This window comes from Gambusia affinis, linkage group LG09, assembly GCF_019740435.1.
Source record: "Gambusia affinis linkage group LG09, SWU_Gaff_1.0, whole genome shotgun sequence".
Lineage (NCBI taxonomy): Eukaryota > Metazoa > Chordata > Actinopteri > Cyprinodontiformes > Poeciliidae > Gambusia > Gambusia affinis.
The window spans coordinates 13413911-13437301 of record NC_057876.1 but is presented as its reverse complement, the minus strand read 5'-3'; the positions used below and the strand labels follow the sequence as shown (position 1 = coordinate 13437301).

At 38.6% G+C, this 23391-nt stretch overlaps 3 protein-coding genes and 1 non-coding gene across 9 annotated transcripts in view; all 4 read right to left on the bottom strand.

Moving 5' to 3' along the window:
• Nucleotides 1-352: 352 nt before the first annotated feature.
• On the bottom strand, nucleotides 353-10478 carry si:dkey-201i24.3 (kinesin-like protein KIF17). 6 transcript variants are annotated; one of them, XR_006371793.1, is made up of 19 exons: nucleotides 10093-10478; nucleotides 9481-9543; nucleotides 9296-9350; nucleotides 9146-9213; nucleotides 9023-9073; nucleotides 8796-8924; nucleotides 8404-8478; nucleotides 8244-8326; nucleotides 6140-6250; nucleotides 5833-5961; nucleotides 4128-4267; nucleotides 3853-4061; nucleotides 3702-3767; nucleotides 3502-3622; nucleotides 3304-3428; nucleotides 1828-1947; nucleotides 1454-1621; nucleotides 566-744; nucleotides 353-489 (listed from the first exon to the last, which is right to left on the bottom strand). XR_006371793.1 is itself a non-coding variant. In XM_044128059.1 (19 exons), exons 1-19 carry the CDS (start codon nucleotides 10114-10116, stop codon nucleotides 416-418), a joined length of 1962 nt encoding a protein of 653 aa, XP_043983994.1. In that variant the 5' UTR covers nucleotides 10117-10478; the 3' UTR covers nucleotides 353-415. The 6 variants fall into 6 exon arrangements, 5 of the variants coding, with proteins under 5 accessions (XP_043983994.1, XP_043983997.1, XP_043983995.1 ...); XM_044128059.1 differs by having other exon boundaries at nucleotides 566-716; XM_044128062.1 differs by having other exon boundaries at nucleotides 566-716; nucleotides 3853-3962.
• A 213-nt stretch (nucleotides 10479-10691) lies between these two features.
• On the bottom strand, nucleotides 10692-15044 carry cd74a (CD74 molecule, major histocompatibility complex, class II invariant chain a). Its single transcript, XM_044128066.1, has 9 exons — nucleotides 14786-15044; nucleotides 13101-13270; nucleotides 12278-12366; nucleotides 12106-12162; nucleotides 11946-12029; nucleotides 11764-11842; nucleotides 11459-11659; nucleotides 11305-11367; nucleotides 10692-11211 (listed from the first exon to the last, which is right to left on the bottom strand). Exons 1-9 carry the CDS (start codon nucleotides 14872-14874, stop codon nucleotides 11195-11197), a joined length of 849 nt encoding a protein of 282 aa, XP_043984001.1. The 5' UTR covers nucleotides 14875-15044; the 3' UTR covers nucleotides 10692-11194.
• A 3302-nt stretch (nucleotides 15045-18346) lies between these two features.
• Nucleotides 18347-18420, bottom strand: trnal-uag. Its single transcript has one exon. It is a non-coding gene; the product is annotated as a tRNA-Leu (tRNA).
• Nucleotides 18421-21080: 2660 nt separating this feature from the next.
• The window catches only part of LOC122837601 (bifunctional heparan sulfate N-deacetylase/N-sulfotransferase 1-like), a 69112-nt gene continuing 66801 nt past the window's right edge, over nucleotides 21081-23391 (bottom strand). The window contains exons 14-15 of the mRNA XM_044128049.1: nucleotides 22984-23086; nucleotides 21081-22898 (exon numbers count right to left, since the gene is read on the bottom strand). Coding sequence (XP_043983984.1) covers nucleotides 22779-22898; nucleotides 22984-23086 — 223 coding nt within the window. The 3' untranslated portion in view covers nucleotides 21081-22778. The remainder of the gene's footprint in view (nucleotides 22899-22983; nucleotides 23087-23391) is intronic.

The following is a 23391-nucleotide window of genomic DNA, read 5'->3' as shown; positions in this document are numbered from 1 at the left end:
TCTTCACACTGAGGTTGATCCATTGCTTAAAATCCTAATAAAATACAGACATTGAAGCTGACGTGTGACAAAATGTGGAGAATCTTAAGGGATACAAGCACGTTTGCTGGGCATTGTCTGGTTTGTGTTTTATTTAGCTTTTATGTCATCTGCTTCCTTAAACTGAACTCCTTTAGTCCTTTACTTTATTTACTGCAGGTGCTGAAGTGTCTCAAAGAACAAGCTGGCAAAATGAATCAAATGTTGGGTTTTATTTGCCACACAGTTACATTGTTGCAGAGACATGCTGCAAGGATCCATAATCATACACCAGATCATCTTTAAAGCACAACATCGGGGATAAATGTTACATGTCGCGTTTTATGACCAATAAAGTTTCTGAGCCATTTACCAACACGTGTTTTCTGTATGAGACTCATTGATGCTGGTTTATCAGGTCAGTCACAGGATCTCCTCGCACAGCAAGAGCGTCTTTAATCTCCCCCAGTGCTGCAGAGTTAGAAAAACATGAGAACATTGTGAAGAGTCTTTCCAGTGAGGTGACCAGCTGCTGGGAAACATTGACCTTTTCGAAGTTCCTTGTTTTCAGCTTGCAGCTGCTGATTCTGAGCCGACAGGTAGATGGCATCCTGCACAGCTTCCAGCAACACACTCCTATATCTTCCCTCTGAAATCTTCCTCTGCTCCTCGCTAACTTGACGAAACGCCCTGAACACCTGCAGAGCAGGAATACTGATAACGAGCCTGTTTGGGTGATGCAGATAAATGTGTGTTGGGTCAATTGGATTCTTGACTGTAAGATTATATTGTTACTAGGCACTTCAAAAGCCTACAAACATTGGGGTTAGCTTATGCTTGTTTATTTTTAAGATTTTAATACAAATAATCTACTCAGCTATGACAGTAATAAACTATATTCACAATAAAGAGAAGTGACAACCAGATCTGCTTTGGTCAGCTCATAATGGGGCCTAAAACTGAATAAATACAGTACAGTAAGGGCAAAAGTCCAAGAGTTCGAGCCTATTATAGACAATAATGGCTGAGATTAGGTTTAGTAACATGCACCCAAGATCCTCTAAAGTTAATGAGGAGACTGGTAGTAGTTGAAACCACAACATATTCACAATCAATTTATCTTGATATGCATGTCTTTGAACTTTCTTAAAGAAAAGCCTTAGGAAAATAATTCAAAAGAAGAATTTACAAAATTCTAACTTAAGAATTAGATTTTGGTTCTTAGGTTCAATTTCATGCACATCTTGAGGAAAAAAGAGTTCGATGTTACTCTGCATTGTAATTACTTAGTGTATTTTTTTTCCTAAACTATGCACTCGCTCCTTTCTCAGCCTAAGATGTTGTTTTTTGTGCTCTCTCTCTTTTTTTTATGCAAATCTTTTTTCCAAACCAAGAAACTATATTTTGTGTGGATTTAAAGCCAATTAATTCCCACCTGTAGGCTCTCTTCCCTCAAACAATGCAGCTCCGTTTGGTGTCTGTGATGCTGATCCTGAAGGTCGCCTTCTGCCTGCTGGGCCTCAGCACGAAGCGCCTCTATTTGCATCACCAGGACCTGCCTTTCTCTGCTCAGCACCAGCAGCTCCCTCTGAGGGCTTTCTGTCTGATGGAGCAATGAATAAAAACAGTGGATAAAATGGAAAAAGAAAAAAAAAAAAAAGTTCAAGGAAATATCAGAGTTAATATGGAAGTGCAGCCATTTCTGCCCACCATAAATTCAGCCTTGCACTTCTTCAAACTGACTCAGCATTCTCGGCTGAGATAGATCACAAACAGAATGTTAAACAACAGGGTATCTCATTATCTCACCGGCGGCTGCTCCTGCGCCAAGTCTCTCTCCATCTTTGCCACCTCCTCCTGAATTAATCTCGTGTGATCCTCCTTAAGTTGCCTCCTCCGCTCCTGCGCTTCATTGTATTCCAACTGAGACTAATCATTAAAATGGCAAAATTAACGTCTTAGTGTGTGTTGCCCACTAATCCAAGCATAAATCTTGTTTAGATGTTGAAAAGACTGGACTAAGCTTTGTAAATGTGTTGTCCAACCGGCGGTCGTGTACGTAAAGCTTTCTGCAAAGAGTTACCCTGGGAGGCAATAATTACAGCATTTTCTAAAAAAAATTCTCGGTGGATTTCTAACAAGATCCTGCTGGAGGGGGTTTTCACAAAGCTTTGAGGAGGGATATTACTTACAGGAGTGGCGAGGATGACATTTGCGAGGCTTAAGAGTTTCTCAAGTAGAGAAAATAGTGTTGGAAAGGAAATGAGTAAATGAAACAATGAAGATTTGCTCAGGGTTAATGTTTGAAGTTGAGCTCATAGGGATTTTCACCCATCTCTCCCTTAATGCTCTTATCAAAGAATTAAGCTGTTTATGGGGAAAAATATGAACTAAAATGTGAAAGTTTGGGGCATTAAGAACTATTTTTAAGGAGATGCCCCAATCAGGTCAGCTAAAGGCAGGATGAAGACACTCCTGGTGAAAGAAGAAAATAAGTAACCAGGCTAGAGTGACAGCTACAAAGTTATCTATGCCGTCACAGTGAAACAGTGTTGAGCATTGATCACTATAGGCGTGTAAAAACCAGACTAAACGATTTATGAGTCAACCTCACCTTTTTGAGTAAGATCCAAAAAGGATCCATTCCTCTAAAATTAGGTAATGTGACAAAGTGGCCATGTGGAAGGTGTTCTTAATGATACACCATGTAAAAAGTCTGTCAGAGCAGATTGAAAGAACCCTTACACCAGAAAATGATTATCTTGTCAGAACCATACTGGTGCTCCATTTTGGTAAAGCTGGTGATGTCATGCTGCGAGGTAGCCTACTCACAAGGACATCTGTTTTACTCAGACTCCAGGAAAACATGTTGCCATTTTATGCTTCTTAATGTTAGAAATACCTGTAATATGGAGGTTTTAGTTTTTAAAGCTTGATGCTACAAAGACTAGCCATAAAGTCAGACAGAAAAGTTAGTGAGGTTGTAAATTACCACAAATTATTGTGGCAAAAGTGCATACATTTTCTCAACAGAAACGTTTGAGTAACAACAGCAAAAATATGTTAGATTTTTCTGAAAGAAATCAAGAATAGATCAAAAATAGCAATTGAAAATGTTGTGTTTCAGTCACCAAAACATTAAATGACAAATTTCTGGTTTTCCGTTCATATTTCTAGCTTTAAGATAAATGGCACAATCCATCTAAATTGGAAATAGAAATTGAGTACCTGAGCTTGATCAGTGGACAACATAAACAGTGCAATATTTGAGACAATGTACATTACTTGTTGACAGAATTGGGACTTTGCTGAAACATTCCCATCCTTCAGTGTTTCTTCTCTCAGAGCTTCCTTCAGCTGCTGGATTCTGGTTACCCTCTCCTGGACCTTTTCTGCGCTGCCTTTACCTTCTGGAAACACCAGAGACGTACAAAATACTCAAGAATATCTTGATAAATTATACTGTGAGATTTATCCTGTTACCTCTGATGTGTTCCTCCATTTCTTGTCTCAACTTTTCCTGCAGATATTTAGCTGTTTCTGTACTTCCTTTCTCTTTCATGAGACAATCTACAGAAAGTTGGTGACTGCTGATTGATGATTTCTGTCACGTTGAAAAGCAAATATTAACCTGTGTAAGTTTGAATTTAGCTACGTTGTATTATGGTGGACAACCACCAGACCTTAAGTTTGGCTTTTATTCTCTCTGACTCCTCTCTCCTCTTCTCCCACGACTGATGTTTCACTATCTATTTTAGAGATGGCAGAATACATTTTTATTGCGCTGAAATTCTGCTGTATTGAATGCTGTAGTTTTGATTGTGCTTTACTTACCTTCAGATTCTGAGTCAGCTGAGCTAACTTGTAAATGCTCTGTACCTCACTCTCCCCTAGCAGTACCACGTTTTGTAGCTCCATGATCCTTTCACGAAGCTCTTGCTCAACTGTCCTCGGATTCCAGCAAACAGAAGTGGGTTTAGTAACTAATCCTCTCACTTTCTGAGCCAAATGTAAAGCAGATTGAGTTTCATCATCGAGGAAACCTGAGAAGAAGAGTCAGAGTCAGATTTAATTCAACCACCTCCCACTTATATGTTCCTTTCACTTACCTTGAGGGTTGATGCAGTAGATGAGAAATGTCCTGTTGGTTCCTGTAAGTGCATCTTTAAGCAATTCATGAAGGAGGCTGTCGCCGACTACAGGAGGAGAGTTTAGTGTCTGGTCTAGGACCTTCAACAGTGGGATGACTCTGGGAAAAAAAAAATGCTTATATTAGTAAATCTGATGTGAAAATAAGGAACAGCAAGTTGGAATTTTTTGTTGCCAATTTGTCATCACCATGTTATTGACCGCACACAGAAATCCCTACCGCAGAGAAATCGATGTCCATTCAAGTTTTGGCTGATAGATGGAATATATCTGTTTTATTGTTCTTTGTGTGTTTGAGCAAAAATACGTGTCAGTATTTCAATAAATATAGAACAGAGTCGGTGGAGCTACAATTGTGTTTTGTCTTTATTCATGAGAAAGTATTCCTGCTCAGTGTTTTATTGCGCTCAGTTGTGTTTTGTTCCTAGACCAAGCCCTAAATGTAGCTATTGACACCATTCATTTTCTCTATACTGTATTTATTTCCATATAAAGAGCTCCTGCTCCAGTGTTTCTGTGTATTTACTGTCTATAGTCAATAAACATAGCTTATTTTCCTTTTGAAATACCCTGGAGCTTAGCAATGTCTCATTCCTCGATGCTATCGACTGAATTTTTTCTCTGTCATTAACTCCCCCTCTCTTTGTTTACCTTCCCCATAAAAATACTCTTGTTCCCCCAAATCCCCAACATGGCAGATGGCTGCTTATTCTGAAGGTTTTCATCCCTGTGCTGGTTATTTTGAAAATAAATATATGAATGAAGTTTAAGAAGAGGTATGATTGTCAGAGACAATGACATATCTGTGAGTCGCTGCAGGAACATGACAGCCCTTATGGGAGAACAAGCCAGGAGGGTTTTCTTGGAAGAAAGCTCACGCTGTTAACACATTGTCTTGATTTATGTCACTTACTTCGTTGTCATTTTATGTAAATACACACTCTGCTCTTGGACAGATGGCAATGAGCCACTGAATGTATATAATAAAGCTAAGAAATCTTGGAGAAATTAATTCAGAAAGCCTAAAAGATGCAGTTTCAATCAAAAGGGTTATTAATTTTGGGGAAAACTCAAGCATGAAATTATGTACATGATTTTCAGCACACTTCTTAGTTTAGACTAAACGTTTAATATATCTCAGATTAAATTTACAAAAGAAATTATGGTAACACTTTATTTGACGGGTTGTGAATAAGACTGTCATGACACCGTCATAAACATGACATAACACCTGTCATGAGCATGTAAGTCTTCATGAATATTTATGACTGTTGTCATAAAGCGTCATTCGGTAAATCATGACACTTTTAATACAAAGTTGACATTATTCAAAATGTCTTTCTTATGACAACTTGTCATTAACCAAAAAATCATGATCTGACATAATAAATTTGTTATAAAAGTGTTACTGATTAAACTTTAAAAATTATGCAGCTTTATGTTATTAAAGCTAAAGTCAACTGAAATAATACATAATATGAGACGCAGTTTAGCAGCATAAATTGGATTGCAATGTAGAGATATTAAAGTACCAATTGCGGCAAATATTAGTGTGTCACATGTATTCTGGACAGGTTGTTACAGTTTGGTGAGCATCGGTAGGTAAATATTTGATCAGCCACTCAGACTCGTGTAACTGATAGGTTTGGATTGTATGTCACCGACCCTCTGAGGTCAGTCCTACTGGCTCCTCCTGTGAGGCCGAACAGCTGCAGTTTGCTGCGGCAGACATCCGACTCCGCCTGCTCCGGATGGAGTTTCCACTCAGCTGTCACTGAGAACAGGAAACTGCATCTGAGGAAAACATGCAACACAGACAACAAGCGCGTTTATTTATTCAGATGTCGTGGAGAGAAAGCAGGTTCCCTCACTGAGACTGTTTTACAATTCAGAAAATCAAGTAAATGCAAGATGTTTGGTTCTATCCTCTGTGTTTAAGCCTTTTGGAGCGTCTTGATGAAATATGACCTACCGGCTGGAAATGCTTCCTCCGTTGGTTTTCATTGACTCCCTGCAGGCTTTAAAAACATCACAGGCTTCCTCTGCTGAACATACACACACCTCAGATAAACCTTCTACAACACTGAAAAACAAAACAGAGATAGATATGTGGTTTATGTGTCAGCCACATAGGCATTAGTTGTTTTTTAAACTTGCATCCTTTTATATTCTTGGGCATTATATATTTTGTAGATATGATTATTTAGGGAGCACTTTATTATTTCCTTGCCTCCATCTTGTTTATTAAAGGGCAAAGGAATCTCTCACTTGTGCATTTGTACATCTGACATCATTGTATGTCACCGACAGACCTTTAAGATTTGGTAAAGAGCAGAACATTTATATATTAAAGCCTCAGATAAAAGGATTTTTTAATCATGGTTGTACCTCAGTATATAGTGTAATTTGGAACAAAATATATATAGTGGTTGCTATATATAACAACCACTAATTTGATAATGTTTTGCCGTCATCAGGCCAAGATTTCTTGCAATCTTTTAAAGTGGTGATGATCGATTTTTCTCCACACTTTCTGAAGGTCTTTTTTTATTTTTCCTTTTTTATGTCACCTAACCATGACTACGTTGTGCAGTGGGCTCAAAAAGGCTTCCTTAATATAAAAAGATAAATCTGCCCGAGGCAGTGAGAAAGCATTCCACAGTTTTGAGTCTGGGACAACAAATGCTCTATCACCTCAAATTTCACCGCAAGCCTTTGGAGCAGGTAAAAGCATCTGGCACATTGACCTGAGACAAAGCAACAGTACAAACAGGTACAGCAAGTCAGGCAGGTGAAATGCAGCATAACTACCGAGAGGATGCAAAAGTGATTAAAATTATTTTCAAAGCTATTTGTAAAAGGAATTCAAAATTGGAAAAATGTGTTCTTGTTTGCTTGTCCCTGTTGGAAGGTTAAATCAAACAAAGAGAGATGTGATTAAAGCATCCCTTAGCTTCTCAAGGTTGCCTTTTGACAATGTAGCAAAGATTTCTGTAATCTGTTTAGACTGTGGAAAAAAACTGGATTTTTCTGTTTTTGTTTTTACAAAACTATTACACATATGAACAAAGTTGTTGGCAAACTTCTGTTAATTACTGAAAAAAGCCACAATGGTCACTGAAAGATCTAGAAACTGACAAAAGAAAGGATTAATAAAAATGCAATACAATTTAACCAATGAAAATCAGACACTGATTTTGAAATGAGGGTTAACAGAATATAAACAGGCCAAAAATGACAAGATTTTGTTATGCAACTAAGGAATCAAGTGATTCCTTTGATTATCAAACAGACTGCTGCACCTGCCATAGGTACTTTGGCACAAGTACTCTTTGTGAACAAACTTCTCCACTTGTTTGTGTGGAGAAGTTTGGAAGGATGTCTCCAGAATGTCTGGAGAATGGCCTAGAATGGGTAGAATTTATTAAATGTGTTCTTTTTTTTTTACTGCATCCTATGTTCAACAGGATTTGGATCAGGACTTATAGAAGGCCACTTCAGAATAGTCCAATGTTCTGCTCTTAACCATAATTGGGTGTATATCTTTAGGATGAGAGTCATTTTTCACATCTAAACACGATTTTCTCGTGTGGGAACAAGAAGTTAAGAAAGTTAAAAGGTGATCTTGTTGGCGTTGTCGTGTCTACACAGCAAAACTTCTTTCTTATTCTCACTAGAATTTTGAACATTTTGTGCCATCCATCTCCTACAATCAACAAAGGGACTTCAGGTTCAGGACAGAACGCTCTCCAGTGTGCTTCAGTATGAAATAAAGATGAGAATCTACTACATAAACATGAAAGAAAATGTTATTTCTGAAAAATAGTGCCCAAGAGGCATCAAGTACTATGACAAAAAGGATGTAAAATGAAACTCCATGGGACTCCCCCATGGGAGGTCAGCAGAAAAAGAGATAAAATCCCTGATGGACACACAAAACATTATACGTCAGATCTGCAAGATCTATTGATCAAGGCAGCTTTAAATAATACCAAGAAGCTTTGGCCACTGGGAAACTAAATATTAGATTTTCTTTTCAAAATCTAAATCATTGTCAATACATAATAGTAATATACCTTCCGAGTACAGGATGGATTACGAGCTGCAAAGTTTCTTTATTGAGGCTGAGGAGATCCACTGCGTTCCCATCTGGGTAAAACTGTCAGAGAAACAATATTCCAAGTCATGTCACGTCTAAGCTGCTATGGGGTTCTACCTTTAAACACAAGGACAGACCTGAAGAAATGATACAGAGGTGAAGGACTCAGCTTTTTCCTCTGATGTTGTGCAACTAAACAGACTTGTCAGGACCTAAAGCAAGGTTGGAGTCTCAGGATCCAGTCAAAGCAAAAACAGAACATCCTTTAATGCAGGGGTGGGCACTTCTGGTCCTCGAGGGCTGGTGTTCTGCAACTCTTAGATGTCTCCCTGGTCCAACACATCTGAATCCAACAGCTGAATCACCTCCCAAGTGCAGTCAGGTTCTCCAGAGTCCTGCTAATGACCTCATTATTTGACACAGGTGTGTTGAAGTAGAGATACATCTAAACGTTGCAGGACACCAGCCCTCGAGGACCAGGAGTGCCCACCCCTGCTCTAATGCATAGAGTAAAAATGTTATTGTCCACCTGTCTGAGGATACTTTTGTCCGTCACGGCTCCAACCATCTCCGTGGGAGTTCCACACATCAGCAGTGCTACGTTATAGCCATTCGATATGGACTCGGTCAGAGGCTGCAGGAGCTCAGAGTGAAGACTCTGCATGTTTCGGTTCAGATTGTTAGTTTCTAAGACTTAAAATATTTAATAGCAAACAGAAAGTGTCTGAAAACAGATTAGAAAGTGTTTTACCTTACCTCTACACAGTCGGCTGTTACAACCTGATCAAATGTGAAGGACTTTGGTTCCTAAAAAACAAGTCTGATTTGTGGCACCTTCTAGAGAACATCTTAAATACTGTGCTGTAGGAATAGGTTTACCTCATTGGCAGCAGATTTGTGGTTAATTTCACATCCTTCAACTGCTAAAGCTACACAGTCTTTATATTCTGTGAGTCCAAGAACACGTGAACCTTCTTCAACTCAGCACTCAAAACCAAATAAATGCACATATTCCAGTAGTTTATTTACCTGGGCTTGTCGTGAGTACAACTCCCACTCTCACTGTCTCTACTCCCCCACACATCTAACAGTGGATGGAGATGAGTAACAATTCAACCAATACGTCAATACAGTCTTTGCTAATCTTAAATATCTCTATGCCTCTAAAAAAAATTATACAATTTATTAAAGTACTGCATTAAATATATACTTACAGGTGTGTTCATGACTGCTGTGGCCATCCTGAATGTGTGGCTTTTGCACAGCCACTTTCTGACCTGGATTTTATTACAGCAGGGTGAATTATTAATGAGACAGAATCTACTTTCACTGGCTTAAATCATGGGACTGCAGTTTCAAAAGATACATTTTTAAGGGCAATATTGAGAATGGGCAGGAATCTGTCATTTAAAATATATACATATATATATCACTCATTATGGAAACAAAGCTGCTTTCTGTTTTCTTTTCTGTTTCTCTTGCAGATCTGTTGACTCTGGGGCTCCTCTCCACACAGTAGATAACTTAAGCATGCAGTGAGAACGTTGTCTCTCAACTCCAAAAGTATTTTTAAGCACTGCTCCAGACGTTAGTAAAAATCACTACAATTGAGGACAAAGAACTTGTTTGGAGGTGAAATGTGAGCATTCATTCAGTAGCTGAACAGTCTTCTTTTAGTCAACAGCAGAGGAAGCTCCGGCACAGGAAACGGTTTAATTTGCGTATTCTTAGAAATGGTAGTTGGTGGAGCTTTAATCTAAATTATGGCTAAATTTAGATATGAAACCAAGGCGTAAATTCAAACTGGAAGACTCTTGTCATCTCACCCGCTCAGCCAAACATCTCACCATGCGCCTCGATTCCAACCTGTCTGTGATGGCCTCCTCCAAAAGCGTCGCTCCCTTGATAAAGTCCAGCTGTTCATCCGCTTCCGCTCTTTGGCTGAGCTTCAACCTTTCTCCACCCCTCCTCCGCTTTCTTCGACATCCATTCAGTCTTCACCATCCTCTCCACCACCAGTGTCCGGGCCCAAGGTGGGGAAAGACGTCTGTAATCTTCCTACACAGCCAAATCTTTCATTTGGTTCATTCTCTCTGACAGCTGATACCAGCGAAATGTCTTCCTCCTGAGTCCGAGCGCCAAAGACTTTCATTTGCCAATTAAACTTTCTATTACCACTCTCTTTCTCTGTGCGGAGTCTTTCCAGGTTGAAATGCAGATTTAATGGATAAATGTTGCTTGCATAATGTCAGTTGAGCAATGTTAAGTCTTAAGTGAGCTGAAATCGACACAGAAGCTACAAACAGACAACACAGAATCCAGGATGTAACGATGCAATTGCAATTAATCACTAATATGTTTATTCAGGCCTTATTTCATTAATACCTTTAACAGCTGTCTGATCTAAAGACATTGGGACAAATAATGTGATTGTTGTAGGGAGAAATCTTTATTGCCAGTTCTTATACATTTAAAAGAAAAAAAAAAAAACATTTCCATTTCCAATTGTTAAAGGGCAGGTTCACCAAAATTACGAAAACTAAACATTTGACTCAGTGTTAGGCAGGTGAAACTGGAACTATAAATCAAATATGTTCTTTATTTATTCATTTTATTTGGGTGAACCATCCATTTAACCATTCATCTCAAACAAACACATAACATTTCACAGGATTTGATAAATTTTCTGCTACGTAAATCAAGGCACCCAAGAAAAAGATATTAAAAGCATTAATGTAACAGGCCTCTACTGATTTTATTCCAAGCAGATAGTAAAATGTGTAGCATGAAGTGATTACACGAAAAGGAAGCTCGCTTCAAAGTTAAACTGCTCCAATTTGGAAAATGGCGTCCAATTTAAAATAACCAGTTTCACGAGTCTGCAGAGATAGTCCTAGCAAGAAGAAATGCTTTGCTTCCAGCTTTCTCTTAATTTTCTTTTCCCTCTGAAAGACAAAAAATACACAGCTTATCACAACCAAACATTCTTGCAAAACATCAGGGTGACTAGATAAAACAACTTCATCAAAGTGCCGCACCGTCTTCAATGAAGGTCTTCTGCATCATTCTTGGTGGGACCATCATGCGACGAAATCCGGCAGCTACGTTTAGTTTACGAAAAGAGGAGGTAATCAATATGTCATCTTTCGAAATTACAACATAAGAATCTGACCTTTGATCTGAGTTTGCTACCTCTCTGACAGTCAGGGCGGCCGCGCATTGTGGTGCCCTGGATGGGGTTGCCGGACTGATCCACACACCAGCAGAAGCCGGTAGCGTGCCAGCACTGCATGGGCTTGTAGTGGCCCTGCTCGTCACACTGGGGCTTGTATGCACCGATCTTTCCCACTCCAGGTGTGGCCTCCATCTGGCATTTGCTCTTGATCATAGAGGCTGTCGAAACATTGAAAAAAAAATAAAAATAATTATTATTATTAAACACTGTGCGTCAAATGGATGTTTGAGTAGATACTGAATGCAATAAAAGCTGCAGTAACCTGGCTGAGGGGTGGGGCCTGCAGGCTCCTGCTGGGCCATCTGGAAGATCAGCCAGTAACGCATCCAGGATTCGAAGCTCTGCAGAGGACAACATGTCCAAAATGCAGGATGAAATGGTTGTTTAATTTAAATAACCACAGTTTTTGGGAGGGTTTCCCCATTGGCAAGCAGTAAGCGTCACCTTCCACTCGCTGTCATTGAACTGCTGCTTCAGGCTCCTCAGGTTGGCCAGGAAGGTCTCGTTGAACTGTGGCAGGCTGATGTCCTGCTCAAAACAAATATGCGCTTAAAAATACACCTAAAACAGTGAGAGGAACCACAAGATTCTGAGTGCGACGTACCTTCATCATATCCATGACTTGTTTCTCCACACTGACCATGGCAGTGTCTTCCAACTTCTGTGGGGAATAAGGGTCCATGTATAAAACTCAAGTATCTAATAACTTTAATTTTCTAATAACTGTCATATTTAACAGTTTTGTTTTGTTTTCTGTAATGTTGCCGTGAACTCACAGACATCTTGGAAGATGTGTCGTCTTCGGTGAAGTCCAACTGCAGAGGCAGGCTGTTCATGGGCATGGCCATCCTGGATGGGGCAACACCTGAGGAACAGCCAAGACAAAACCATTCCAGTTAGAGCAAAGATAACAAATACTTTTTTTAAATAAAATCAGTTGAATGGAACCAGTTTGACCACATGAAGTAGGCTAAAGGGCTGAAATTGTAAAAACTTGTGATCTGTTCTAAGAAACAAGGTTGTTCCCGTCTGTCTGTCAGGAGAGTTACAAAGACATTTTAAGGGTCTGGGACTCCAATGAACCACACTGAGAGTCATAAATAAGGAAAACATAGAACAGTGGTCTCAGGAGTGGTCAGCCTATCAAACCTTCTTTAAGAAGGCATTAAAAACTCCAGGGGGTCACACACAAAAAAAATAAAACCCAGAAACACAATCTTAACTACTACAGAGCTCACATGGAAATCAGAAGATAGATATGAATAAAATGATAATTATTCAGGAAGAGAAAGGCTTTGCAGCCAGGAGTCAAACTGTTGGATACTGACCCGGTTTTTATTAGTCTTCCTATTAACTACAAACAAATGAGTTTTACCTAGAATGGCTGAAAAAAGTATTAGTATAACATCATATATGAAATGACTTGGCTTACAGCGCAGTTGGTTTTTCCCCTTTATGAATCATCACGCCAATTTTATTTGTGCCACATTAAAAAAACAAACAAAAAACGCTTTTCCAAATAACGTCCTCACTTCCCTTTTCAGCTATTGATTCCTCACTCTGTCTGACTATTAGAAATTTCACATAGTCATTTTCTACCTTGAGATACGCGAGCCATCTGTTTGCCCATCCTCTCAGAGTTCTTCACCAGGTTGTGGATCTGCTGCTTATGGTCAAACACCATGTATGCGGTGAAGACCTCGCTGGCCAGCAGCAGGCATGCCAGCGTGGTCAGGCCAGCGATCTTCAAGGCACGGCTGTTGGATCCACTGCAAAACAAATGTAAAAAAAAATCAAATATTGATCATTAAAAGTGGATCACACCATGACAGAAGAAAAAAACAAAACAAGAAACAAATAAAGAAAAAACACACAACATATTTTAGCCGCCCACATATTAATAAAGTTACTCAAAGGGATTTCCAAAAGACCGCTCAGAGTGCTGGGGAGATGAGAAGACACTTTCACAAGAGATATATTGGAACTTTGGACCGTCCAGAATACATAGGAAAAAACCATTGCATGAGTCAGCCAAACTTTTTTTTCTTATTTTTTTTAATGTGACTGTAGCTTTTTCTTTGTTAACTTTAACTTTAGGAGAGAAATGTGTGTCAAATGTAAATAAATAAATAAAATACAAGCAAAGCAACTTTAAGTAAAGCTAAGAAATAATAATTAAAAAAAACTGTTTAAAAATAACCCAAACAGAAACTTTTAGTTAGTTCTGTGATTTGCCTCTATTACTCTCATACTTGTTTAAATTATGGGTATTTTTAATGGTTTAATTTATACATTTGTTTATACATTTTCAATTGTACTACTCTATTTTAAAAGAATTTTTATTGAAGAGCATCTTCTCAATCTAAGTAACAACTAACTAACTAACTAACTAACTAACTAACTAACTAACTAACTAACTAACTAACTAACTAACTAACTAACTAACTAACTAATTAACTAACTAACTAACTAAATAAATAAATAAACAGTAAAACTATTACTATTACCAATATGGTGGTTTATATACAATAAAAACAAAAATGAACAAAAGAAAAATGAAAACGTAGGGTCTCTGTTTCGTTTGTCTTTTTTCACTGTCCGCCAATAGCAGGTAACCATCAGTAGTTACTAGGCAGATTTCTTTCTCTGGTACAACACGGAAGTTTATTTTCGAAGGTCTACCTCGGATGGATAGTTGTTTTTTTATTAAATATTCTTAACATTTATTCAATTTGACAATGATTATATTTTAAATGTTCAATAATCCCTTTTTATATATAAAAATATATTAATAGTGAAAAAAGAGTGTCTTGCCAATCCGAGTGACAGCGTCACTAGTTACTTGGTAGAAGTCATTTCTCGAGAGGCCGTTTCGTATTTAGAAAAATCTTTCAGCAAAGATCATTTTTGGAACAAAAATTATCTAAAATATTGCAAAGATTTTTAAAACATACAGATTTTCCAGGATATGTCAACAGAGCAAAAGGGGCTTCTTTGTTTTTAAGACCTGAAAAGTAAATCAGAAACCTACACTTTCTATTTAGTGCAATATAAACTCCGTTAAATTAAAGGAAATGTGTTGTATCTCTTGTATGCAACCCTCTAAATGCAAGGGAAATGTGCAGACTGGGTCTTCATTGTTATATTATACAATGAATCCTCCCAGTTTAGATAAATGAACAAATACCCCTCTCAACTAAACAACAATAGTAATTAATTTAAAAAATAAAAAACAAAAATGTTGTGTTACAAATAAAAATGAATGCATGATTTGTTCATCTCACCCTCTGGGTCCTGCATTGTTAATCAGGACTTCGTGGCTGCCAGAAACACTTCCTCTAGCCAGGGGGGCATCTTCTTGATTGTCGGCCATCCTCTCTGGGACTATGTCTGCGCTCCTTCAGAGAATCAATCTGAAGAATTATCCAAGAACTCTAAAGTATAAATTGCTCTCAGAATGAGGAAGGAAAACTAAACGAGTTCCAGTGAAGGTAAGAAAGTGCCACTGTGGATATAAAAAAAAAAATTACAATAAAAAAACTTGTGGGATGGATCAGTGGGGTGAGCTCTGATTGGTCGTTCAACATCATCACCAGTTGATAGAGGCAGACATCAGTGAGAGGACGGTGGTTTTGTCTTCAGATCTAGAGCTTTCTATTACTTCTCATTACATGTAGTAGTTTTAGAGCTATTATAGAATAGCTTAGTATTGTGAATGTCACTTGAATAGTGGAGAAATTATGAAATTGGTGACGTTTCTATGATGCACTCCTTTTATTTAGTCATACATTTCTGAATGTTCAAAATAAAAGGCAGCAGAGAGCAAATAAAAATGAAACTATGCCTGTAATATGACAATATCATAACAACTATGACATTTTGCTATCAAAACTAGCGCTCTATATTAGAAACGGAGATATAAAGCAATTGCTGGAAACCAAAACTATGTGTACAAGTCCACAGTCACTCTTGATGTCTTTATACTTGCAGCCAGACTTTCTATTAATCTTTTGAAGTGGTTTTCATACAGTTTCTTAGACTATCGCAAGCTGTTTTAAAGTTTTTCCCAACCGTTTCTGACATAAACAAATGAAAAACAAACTTCCACTTTCTATTAGAATTCTGCAAGGTCGTCAGGGTCCAGTAAACATGAATATCATCTGATTTCTATGTGGGAAAGTTGGATGGTTCTCACCAATCCCAGCCTGAAAATTCAATTATGAATGCTCCTAAAACTTAGTCTGAGGCGCAGAAACAAACTGCTTAGTGCACCTCTGATTGTTTGTATCTCTCTAAATTGATCATATGCAATGTACTGTACTCTAATGTTTAAAGACATAAAATGCGAATCTATACGCTGTGCTTAACTTATTTTGCCAGCATTAGTTACTTTGTTACTGAAATACTAAAACAATTAGCACTGGTTTTTCAGCATGCAGCTGGAAGGTGGTTAAGTTGGGTCATTACCAGATCCATGTTCTGGCTTCAGAGAACGTGGCTTCAAGCCAAGACTCAGAGTTGGTTTCTCCAAAACTCTGATATTCTTCCAGCCAGAAGAAAGATTTTTGGGAAAATTAATAGATTACTTCAGCCTAATTCTTCCATTGAAATGAATAATTTTGAGATTATCTGTAAACAAGTTCCAACAAACCCTCTACGTTAGTTTAAAATAGTAGTTCAACAACTACTAGATATGAATATCAATATCCATATCCTTTTGATATGAATAATATTAGTAAAATCTCTGGTTACCACGAAATGAAATCCAATTAACCAACAGAGGAAGTTGTTTCCCATTTTGAGAATCTTGTTGAGTGGATGAAGTTTCTTTCCGGTCCTGTGTCACATCTTAGCCTCATTTTTATATTATAACATCATAAAGCTGTGACTTTCAGGATCTACTTGCATTCCGTAAATTTATTTTTACAGAACTATATATATTTTTTTTAATCTATTTTATTTTGTTCTTCACTTGCCTTCTTTTGTTCTTTCAACAAAAAAGATCTGCATAATATAAGTGCATCATTGGGGACTGTATAGAAAAAATGAGTGAAAAAATCTACTGAAAATTATGGAAGGCTTCCAGAGAATCAGAACCAGTGACGCAGACTCCTCTAAAAGATTACATAAATGCTTTACTCTTGGAAGCAAAGAAAAAATAAATCAGTGGTGGTTTAAACGTTTTGCACAGTATTGCAGATTTATTGGATTTGCTTGAAGCTATTTGTGACGGATCTCTTTCAAAAAGTGATCGTATTTACAGGGGACTTCCTGGTTGACTAAATGTTTTCATGTCACTGTTCTGCTTTTGCCTGCTTTTGGGTTTTTCCCTAAAAAAGGAATCAAACTTACAGAGTATAAACTTCCTGCAGAGTGTTTACTGTAGTGAGCCGATAGAAAAACTTCAAAATGTAAGATGCTAATTTGTGTTGTCTGGTGTTGACGTCTCTTGGGTGATTTTGAGGAAATGAGTTGGGTCTACTTCTTAAAGTTTTCTGAGCTGGAACTGAAAACAAAAGACAAACTAGATTTCCTTTAAACCAGCTGTCAAGATTCAAGAAATACCTTCCCCCATGTGCAGTCGTACCTGTCCTGCCTGCTTTAGCTTCATATGTTGTGACATCTAAGATAACATATCTGTCACAGCTGTTATTGAATCCGTTTACCAAAATAAAATTCTAGTTTTTAATAAATACTAGTGTAAAGTAGAGTCAGGGGTTTCACAAGATTGATTCTCATCCTACTGGAAATAAATAGTTTATAAATCTCTGTGAAGGGATTCAGTCTTTAGGCAGCATCAGATGTTAAAAATTAATTTGAAAAATGATTTAAAATACTTTTCATGTTCACAATCCTTTGCTCTCATCCTCTGATGTGTTGCCAGTTTTAGTTTGTTGTGTCTTTTTCTGTTATTTATGCTGTGAGCAAGCGATACGTGGCATGAATAGAGATTTAGTGTTAAATTCGAATTCCACCATTTTTTTTTTTGTCTTGTACTCATAATGATTTGTGGAATATCTCAACTTACCAAGATGTTATGGTTTGCTCTGACACATAGTCGTTGGCAGGAAAACACCCTAAAACTGTTGAATTACATTTGATTTATGAACTACAAAAAAAACCATATAGGCACCCTTCTGTCAAAATTTAATTGGTGGATGATTGATCAGGGCTGCACAGTGGCGCAGTTGGTAGAGCTGTTGCCTTGCAGCAAGAAGGTCCTGGGTTCGATTCCCGGCACGGGGTCTTTCTGCATGGAGTTTGCATGTTCTCCCTGTGCATGCGTGGGTTCTCCGGTTCTCCGGCTTCCTCCCAAAAGTCCAAAAACATGACTGTTAGGTTAATTGGTTTCTCTAAATTCTCCCTAGGTGTGAGTGTGTGTGTGAGTGTGTTGTTTGTCTTGTATGTCTTTGTGTTGCCCTGCGACAGACTGGCGACCTGTCCAGGGTGTACCCCGCCTCTCGCCCGGGACGCAGCTGGAGATAGGCACCAGCAACCCTCCCGACCCCATTTAGGGAAGAAGGGTGTTCAGATAATGGATGGATGGATGGATGGATGGATGATTGATCAGTGAATAATGACCCTAATTAATTCCTTTGAATTTCCGGTCACATGAATCCCTCTCCTCCTCCAATCCGGTCACATGATGCCCGCTTCCCCCAGGATGTCTCATGACCTCAGCATGCTTACATGGATTTAAGAAAACTTACATTATCTTACCACAAAGACGATTTGAGTAAAGAGCTCATATTCTATTATTTTTCAAAATCAATGTGCATAATGGTTTAATACATAGCCTTCTGCTATTTTGAAGACTTGATTTCCTCAAGACTTTATATTTCAGGTGGCCAGTGTGGGGATTGAACCTATGACCTTGGCATTCTAAGTACCCTACTCTGACCAGCTGAGCTAACCAGCCACACCTAATGTTGAGTTTTCATCAATGTAAGAAAAACTTACATGATCTTGACAAAAGCAGTGAAATTCTAAAGTTTTTCAAAATCAACATGAATTATGGTTTAATTTAAAGCCTCCTGCTACTTTGAAGAGTTGATTTCATGAAACACTTTATGTTTCCATTGGCCAATGTGGGGATTGAACCCATGACCTTGGCTTTATGAGTACCACGCACCGACCAACTGAGCTAACCAGCCACACATAATCTTGCATTTTCGTCAATATAAGAAAAACGTACATGATCTCACTACAATGAAGATTTGAAGAAATGCTGTTATGTTTTTCGAAATCAACATGCTTAAAGGTGTATTTTCCAGTATTGATTTTGTTTTCCACCCTTATTAATTTTGAAGTATTGTTTGTCTGAAAGACTTTAGATTTCTATTGACCAGTATGGGGATTGAACCATTAACCTCAGCATTATTAGCACCACACCCCAAAAGTCACAAGAATGAATCCTGTGCTGGCGTTTACATCACACCAATCAACTCCTGATAGAGACCCAATCGAAATGATCGGAAATATAGAGAGCCACACGTGTCACGCATGCTGACCAGAGGTCATGAGACTCTTCCTGATGGGTGAGGCCTGCCCCGCTTCAGGCAATGTATCAGTAAGACCTTCTGTTTAAAACCAGAGTTAATTACAACATTCTATTTAAATTTACTATATTGTATATTACTACTGATTTTCTAACGCCGAACCCCTTGTCCCTGCTTCTATTGGCTAATTCAAACTCATAGAGGTCGGAAGGAGTTCACCAAAACAATGTATGGCATTGAGACATCCTTGGGGACATGTTCTAAGTTCAACCCTCTCCCTGTCCAGTATTCTGTCCAGACACACGCACACAAACGCAGGGCTTGGTGAGCAAAACCGGAGTTAATTACGACATTGTATTTACCGTAAATGTACTATATTGTATTATTCTTTATTATCTAACACTTATTGTTTTTTTCATACTTTAATTGTATTACTCATAAAACTCGGAGCCTGTCTCTGTTTCTATTGGTTGAATTGAAATGACCAGGAATATAGTGTCACACATGTTAAGCATACTGAGGTCATTAGACATCCTGGGGGTGGGGGGCATCATGTGACCGGAAATTAAAAGCAATTAATTAGGGTCATTAATCCCTCATCAATCATCCTCAGATTAAATTTTGACAGAAGGGTGCCTATTAGGTTTTTTTAACTACATTGATCTCCGTATTGTAAAAGTTCTAATTTGGACAATTGCTGAGCTCTACTTTGAATTTGAACTGAGCTAACTCTTCAAAGAGCTGCTTTATTATTTTTAATGCAAAATTAAGAGGAGGGAAAAATGCAAAACTAGCGGGCTTAAACATCAGCAAAGCCCATTGACTGATGTAAGAGAAATTCACAAGCCTTTGTTTGGATCTGGAGCCAGTAAATAAAGAGCCACCACACACAGATACATGCCAGAGATGGATTAAAGCTGCTACACTGCTTGTGTTAAATCACTCTGGACTCAGAGATCTCAGAAACGTCTTATTGGTCCTATGAAAATAAAAAAAATTGTAGATAAAAAAAACTGCGGCTCAGTAGTTTCAGCTGAAGGTCAAGTTTGTATTTCATTTGGAAATCAAAGTTGCAATGTCAGGATGAAAAGTGGCGAGGCACAGAATCCATGAAAAAAAAAAAATGAAAAAAAATCAAGAAGTCCATAGACAATTGTCTTAAGAAAAATGTCTCTGGATCCAATAATCAGGATGAGCCAAAGGCCACTATTAAACAAACCTGGGCTTCTATAACAGCTCAGCTGAGCTACAGGCTGATCATCTCTACACCAGTGCATTGATGCAGAAATTAATGCAAAAGGAACCCAGACCAAATCCTGAGAGCCTGTACTGTGTAGTTCAATTTATATCCTGAGCATTTCCTGGCTGGATGTATTGTGAAGAAATAGCTGTAGCATAGCAGAGAGCAAGGGTGAGGGTGTGAGCAGCACATACACAAAGGCGATTGACAGCACTAAAACTCTCCTTCTGGCTCTGATTGGTTGTTTCTGACCAAGTTGTGCATTTCCACAGACGGCAATAGGAACAGAGAGAGGAGGTAGAGGAACTCAATTTTTTCACTGATCATCCTACTCATTTAATACTGCCGTAACCTAGCAACAGCTTCAGCAAATATGTAAAAAAAAAAAAAGAAATTAAGATTCAACTGAAAGCACTGTAGCTGGTGATTATTAAAATCAAAAATAACACTGGGCTAATAATTGTGCAGACAATTTAATTGCAGCTAAAGTGGTTCTTTACTGACGGGGGCTACATGCATGCCACCTTTAAAAAAAAATCAAAAAATTACTATCCACTTCATACAATGCTGATTGTAGGCTTATGACAAAACATACCATTAAAATACAGCTTGTGGTGGCAATTCAACAACTTGCTCAAGGGATATTAAAATGCTTGTAAGATTTTCTCCGACTAAATAAAATATTTGAAATAAATGCTGGATATTTCTGACTTTTTGCAGTTATTCCAAGGGTTTTTTTTGCAGATCTTTACAGGGCATGCCAATGAATGTGGGTGGCTCTGTATTTCCAAGCCTAAGTACAGAAACTCGCCAAAGGAAAAGAGGCAACAAAGATCCAAATAATGAAAAATACAGTGGTGTTTTATTTGCAAATTAAAAAGCACCGACAATATTAGTTACACTGTAAAAATTATTGACAACAATTACAAATCTGTATCATACAGTCCAGGAGATTAGTACCATCATTGCTGTTATGTGTTTAATACTTTATATACGGAGAAACTCTGCACTTTTGTACAACAGTTGGCAGTGAGAGGATGTGAGGAAACACTTCTGCATGATGAAAGGATCCAAACTCCCCCTCAGCGCAGCACTGACGTTTTTAAACGCTACGACAACAGGCTGACGGGAGAGTAAAACCCAAACACATTCAATAATTTAGGTCTACCGAAGGGTTTTATGTACATTACAAAGTCAGGAAATGACAAACCGTCGTGTGCGTTGTAATTACATCCGAACAACGTACAAAACTATTGCAGTAAAAGCAGCTTTTTGTTACCGATGAACACCTAATTGCAATGGTAACACCTTGACCTACACCCAAACATCCGTATGAAAACACCTGGCGTACAGTTGGTCAGTTTTTAGTTTTTTTTCTATTCTTCCCAGGTCTATACTCGCTTGTAAATGAAATCAAACATAAAACACAAAAAATATACAATTTTAACAAATAAAAACGCTGATAACATCTTGAAATGCACTTTTTTTTTTCTTCTGTACACAATCTGAATCTGTAGGACAATGCATACAGTAGCTAGCTTATGATCTTCACAGATTGTAGTAGGAGCCATGAACTCTGTGTGCTTTCCAGTTAACCTGTATGATCAGGGTCGACGCTCGTTCGAGTGCCATTGTGCTTTCTGTGTCCGTCCGTCCGTCCTGTTCCCGCCCCGGCCGGCACGGGGGTCACGACGCAGCTGGCCGGGCCGACAACAGCGCTGCTCATCCCGCTTGGGTGGGAACAACACCTCTAACAGGTTTAGTTTTGGTACATTCTAACAAAATATGCATTTCCATCAGCACTACAGAAATGTTAAGTCAGACAGAAGAAAACAAAACAGGAGCTGATTGAAACAAAACAGAAAAAAAAAAAAAAAAGAAGGATCCCTCAGATATCCAAGGGGTTGATAGTTTGTTGAAGATTCTGTCCTGGCACTTGTAAATGCAATAACTAGATTCTACCAAGGCCTATTGAGGAAGGCTACAAGATGCAGCCTGAGTCAGGACTCCTCACATCCTCACTTACTGCTCATATACTTCTATCAAAAGTAGTTTGACTGGACACGTCCAACATGCTGCCGTTTGTTGAGACAATACTGTCCAACTCCGCTGTCCAAACAGCACGCCTCATCACAGAGGACGTGTGATAGTGTTTACATTTGTTGCCCATTTACAGAACTGATGGGAAAAACTGCTCAGAGTTCATTTGTGTTTCCTTTTTCAGTCTCGGGCAACAAAGTTTATGTGATGACACTTCGATCAACGGGACCGGGATTATCGAACACCGGAGGAACCTCCCCTCTCCTCTGTGCACCACCCGAGTCTTTCCTTACTGAAATCCTCAGGACACGGTTTCAGGGCAGCCCTGAAGCCAGTCTGCTCTCCACTAAGAAGATCAGAGTTAAGCTTCGAGTTCTTGTTCGGTATATCTCAAGGCCCGAGCTCCAATCTTTCAGGTCGCTTTCAGATCGGTGAGCCCTGCAGGGTGGAGCCGTGTTTCGGAACGTGGAGTTGTGGTTTTCCCCTGCAGCGGTGCTGCTACCTGGTGTGGACCAGCTCCTCTCTGAGCCAGCTGGGTAACGGCTGACCCATCCTGTAGAGCAGCTTAGACAGCTCAATGTTGTGGTCGCGGTAGTACTCCCTGAGGAACTCCTGGGACTGAAAGAAACAGGATGGAACTAAATGTAGGCAACTCACAGCAAGCTGACTTTTTACTACAGCTCTTTCGAGGAGAGGATCCTACCTCAGGGTCCATGTCAGGGTACCTGCGTCCTTTACTCTTTCCCAGACACTTGGTCTTTCCTCCCTCTAACAACTGACACCAGAAGCCTTTCTTGGGATCAAATCTACACATGAAGGACACAGAAAATCCTGAACGTCAAAAATCTGACCTCCCGTTTGAGGTCCGACTTTCAGGTTTCAAACGAATCGAATCAAACTCTATTCAAGTGTAGTGAGTCCAAAAACAAAAGGGGGAAAAAAGGAGCATCAAACTCAAATTAAGAGCATCTCAGGATGATTCGATTACATGTAACTGTTTGTTGTAAAAAGTGTGATCATGGTATCCATTTCTTTGTGTTTTAATTGTGAAACTCTGATACAGTTGTCTCATATTATATTGCTATACTAAATAAAGATAAAAGTAAAATCA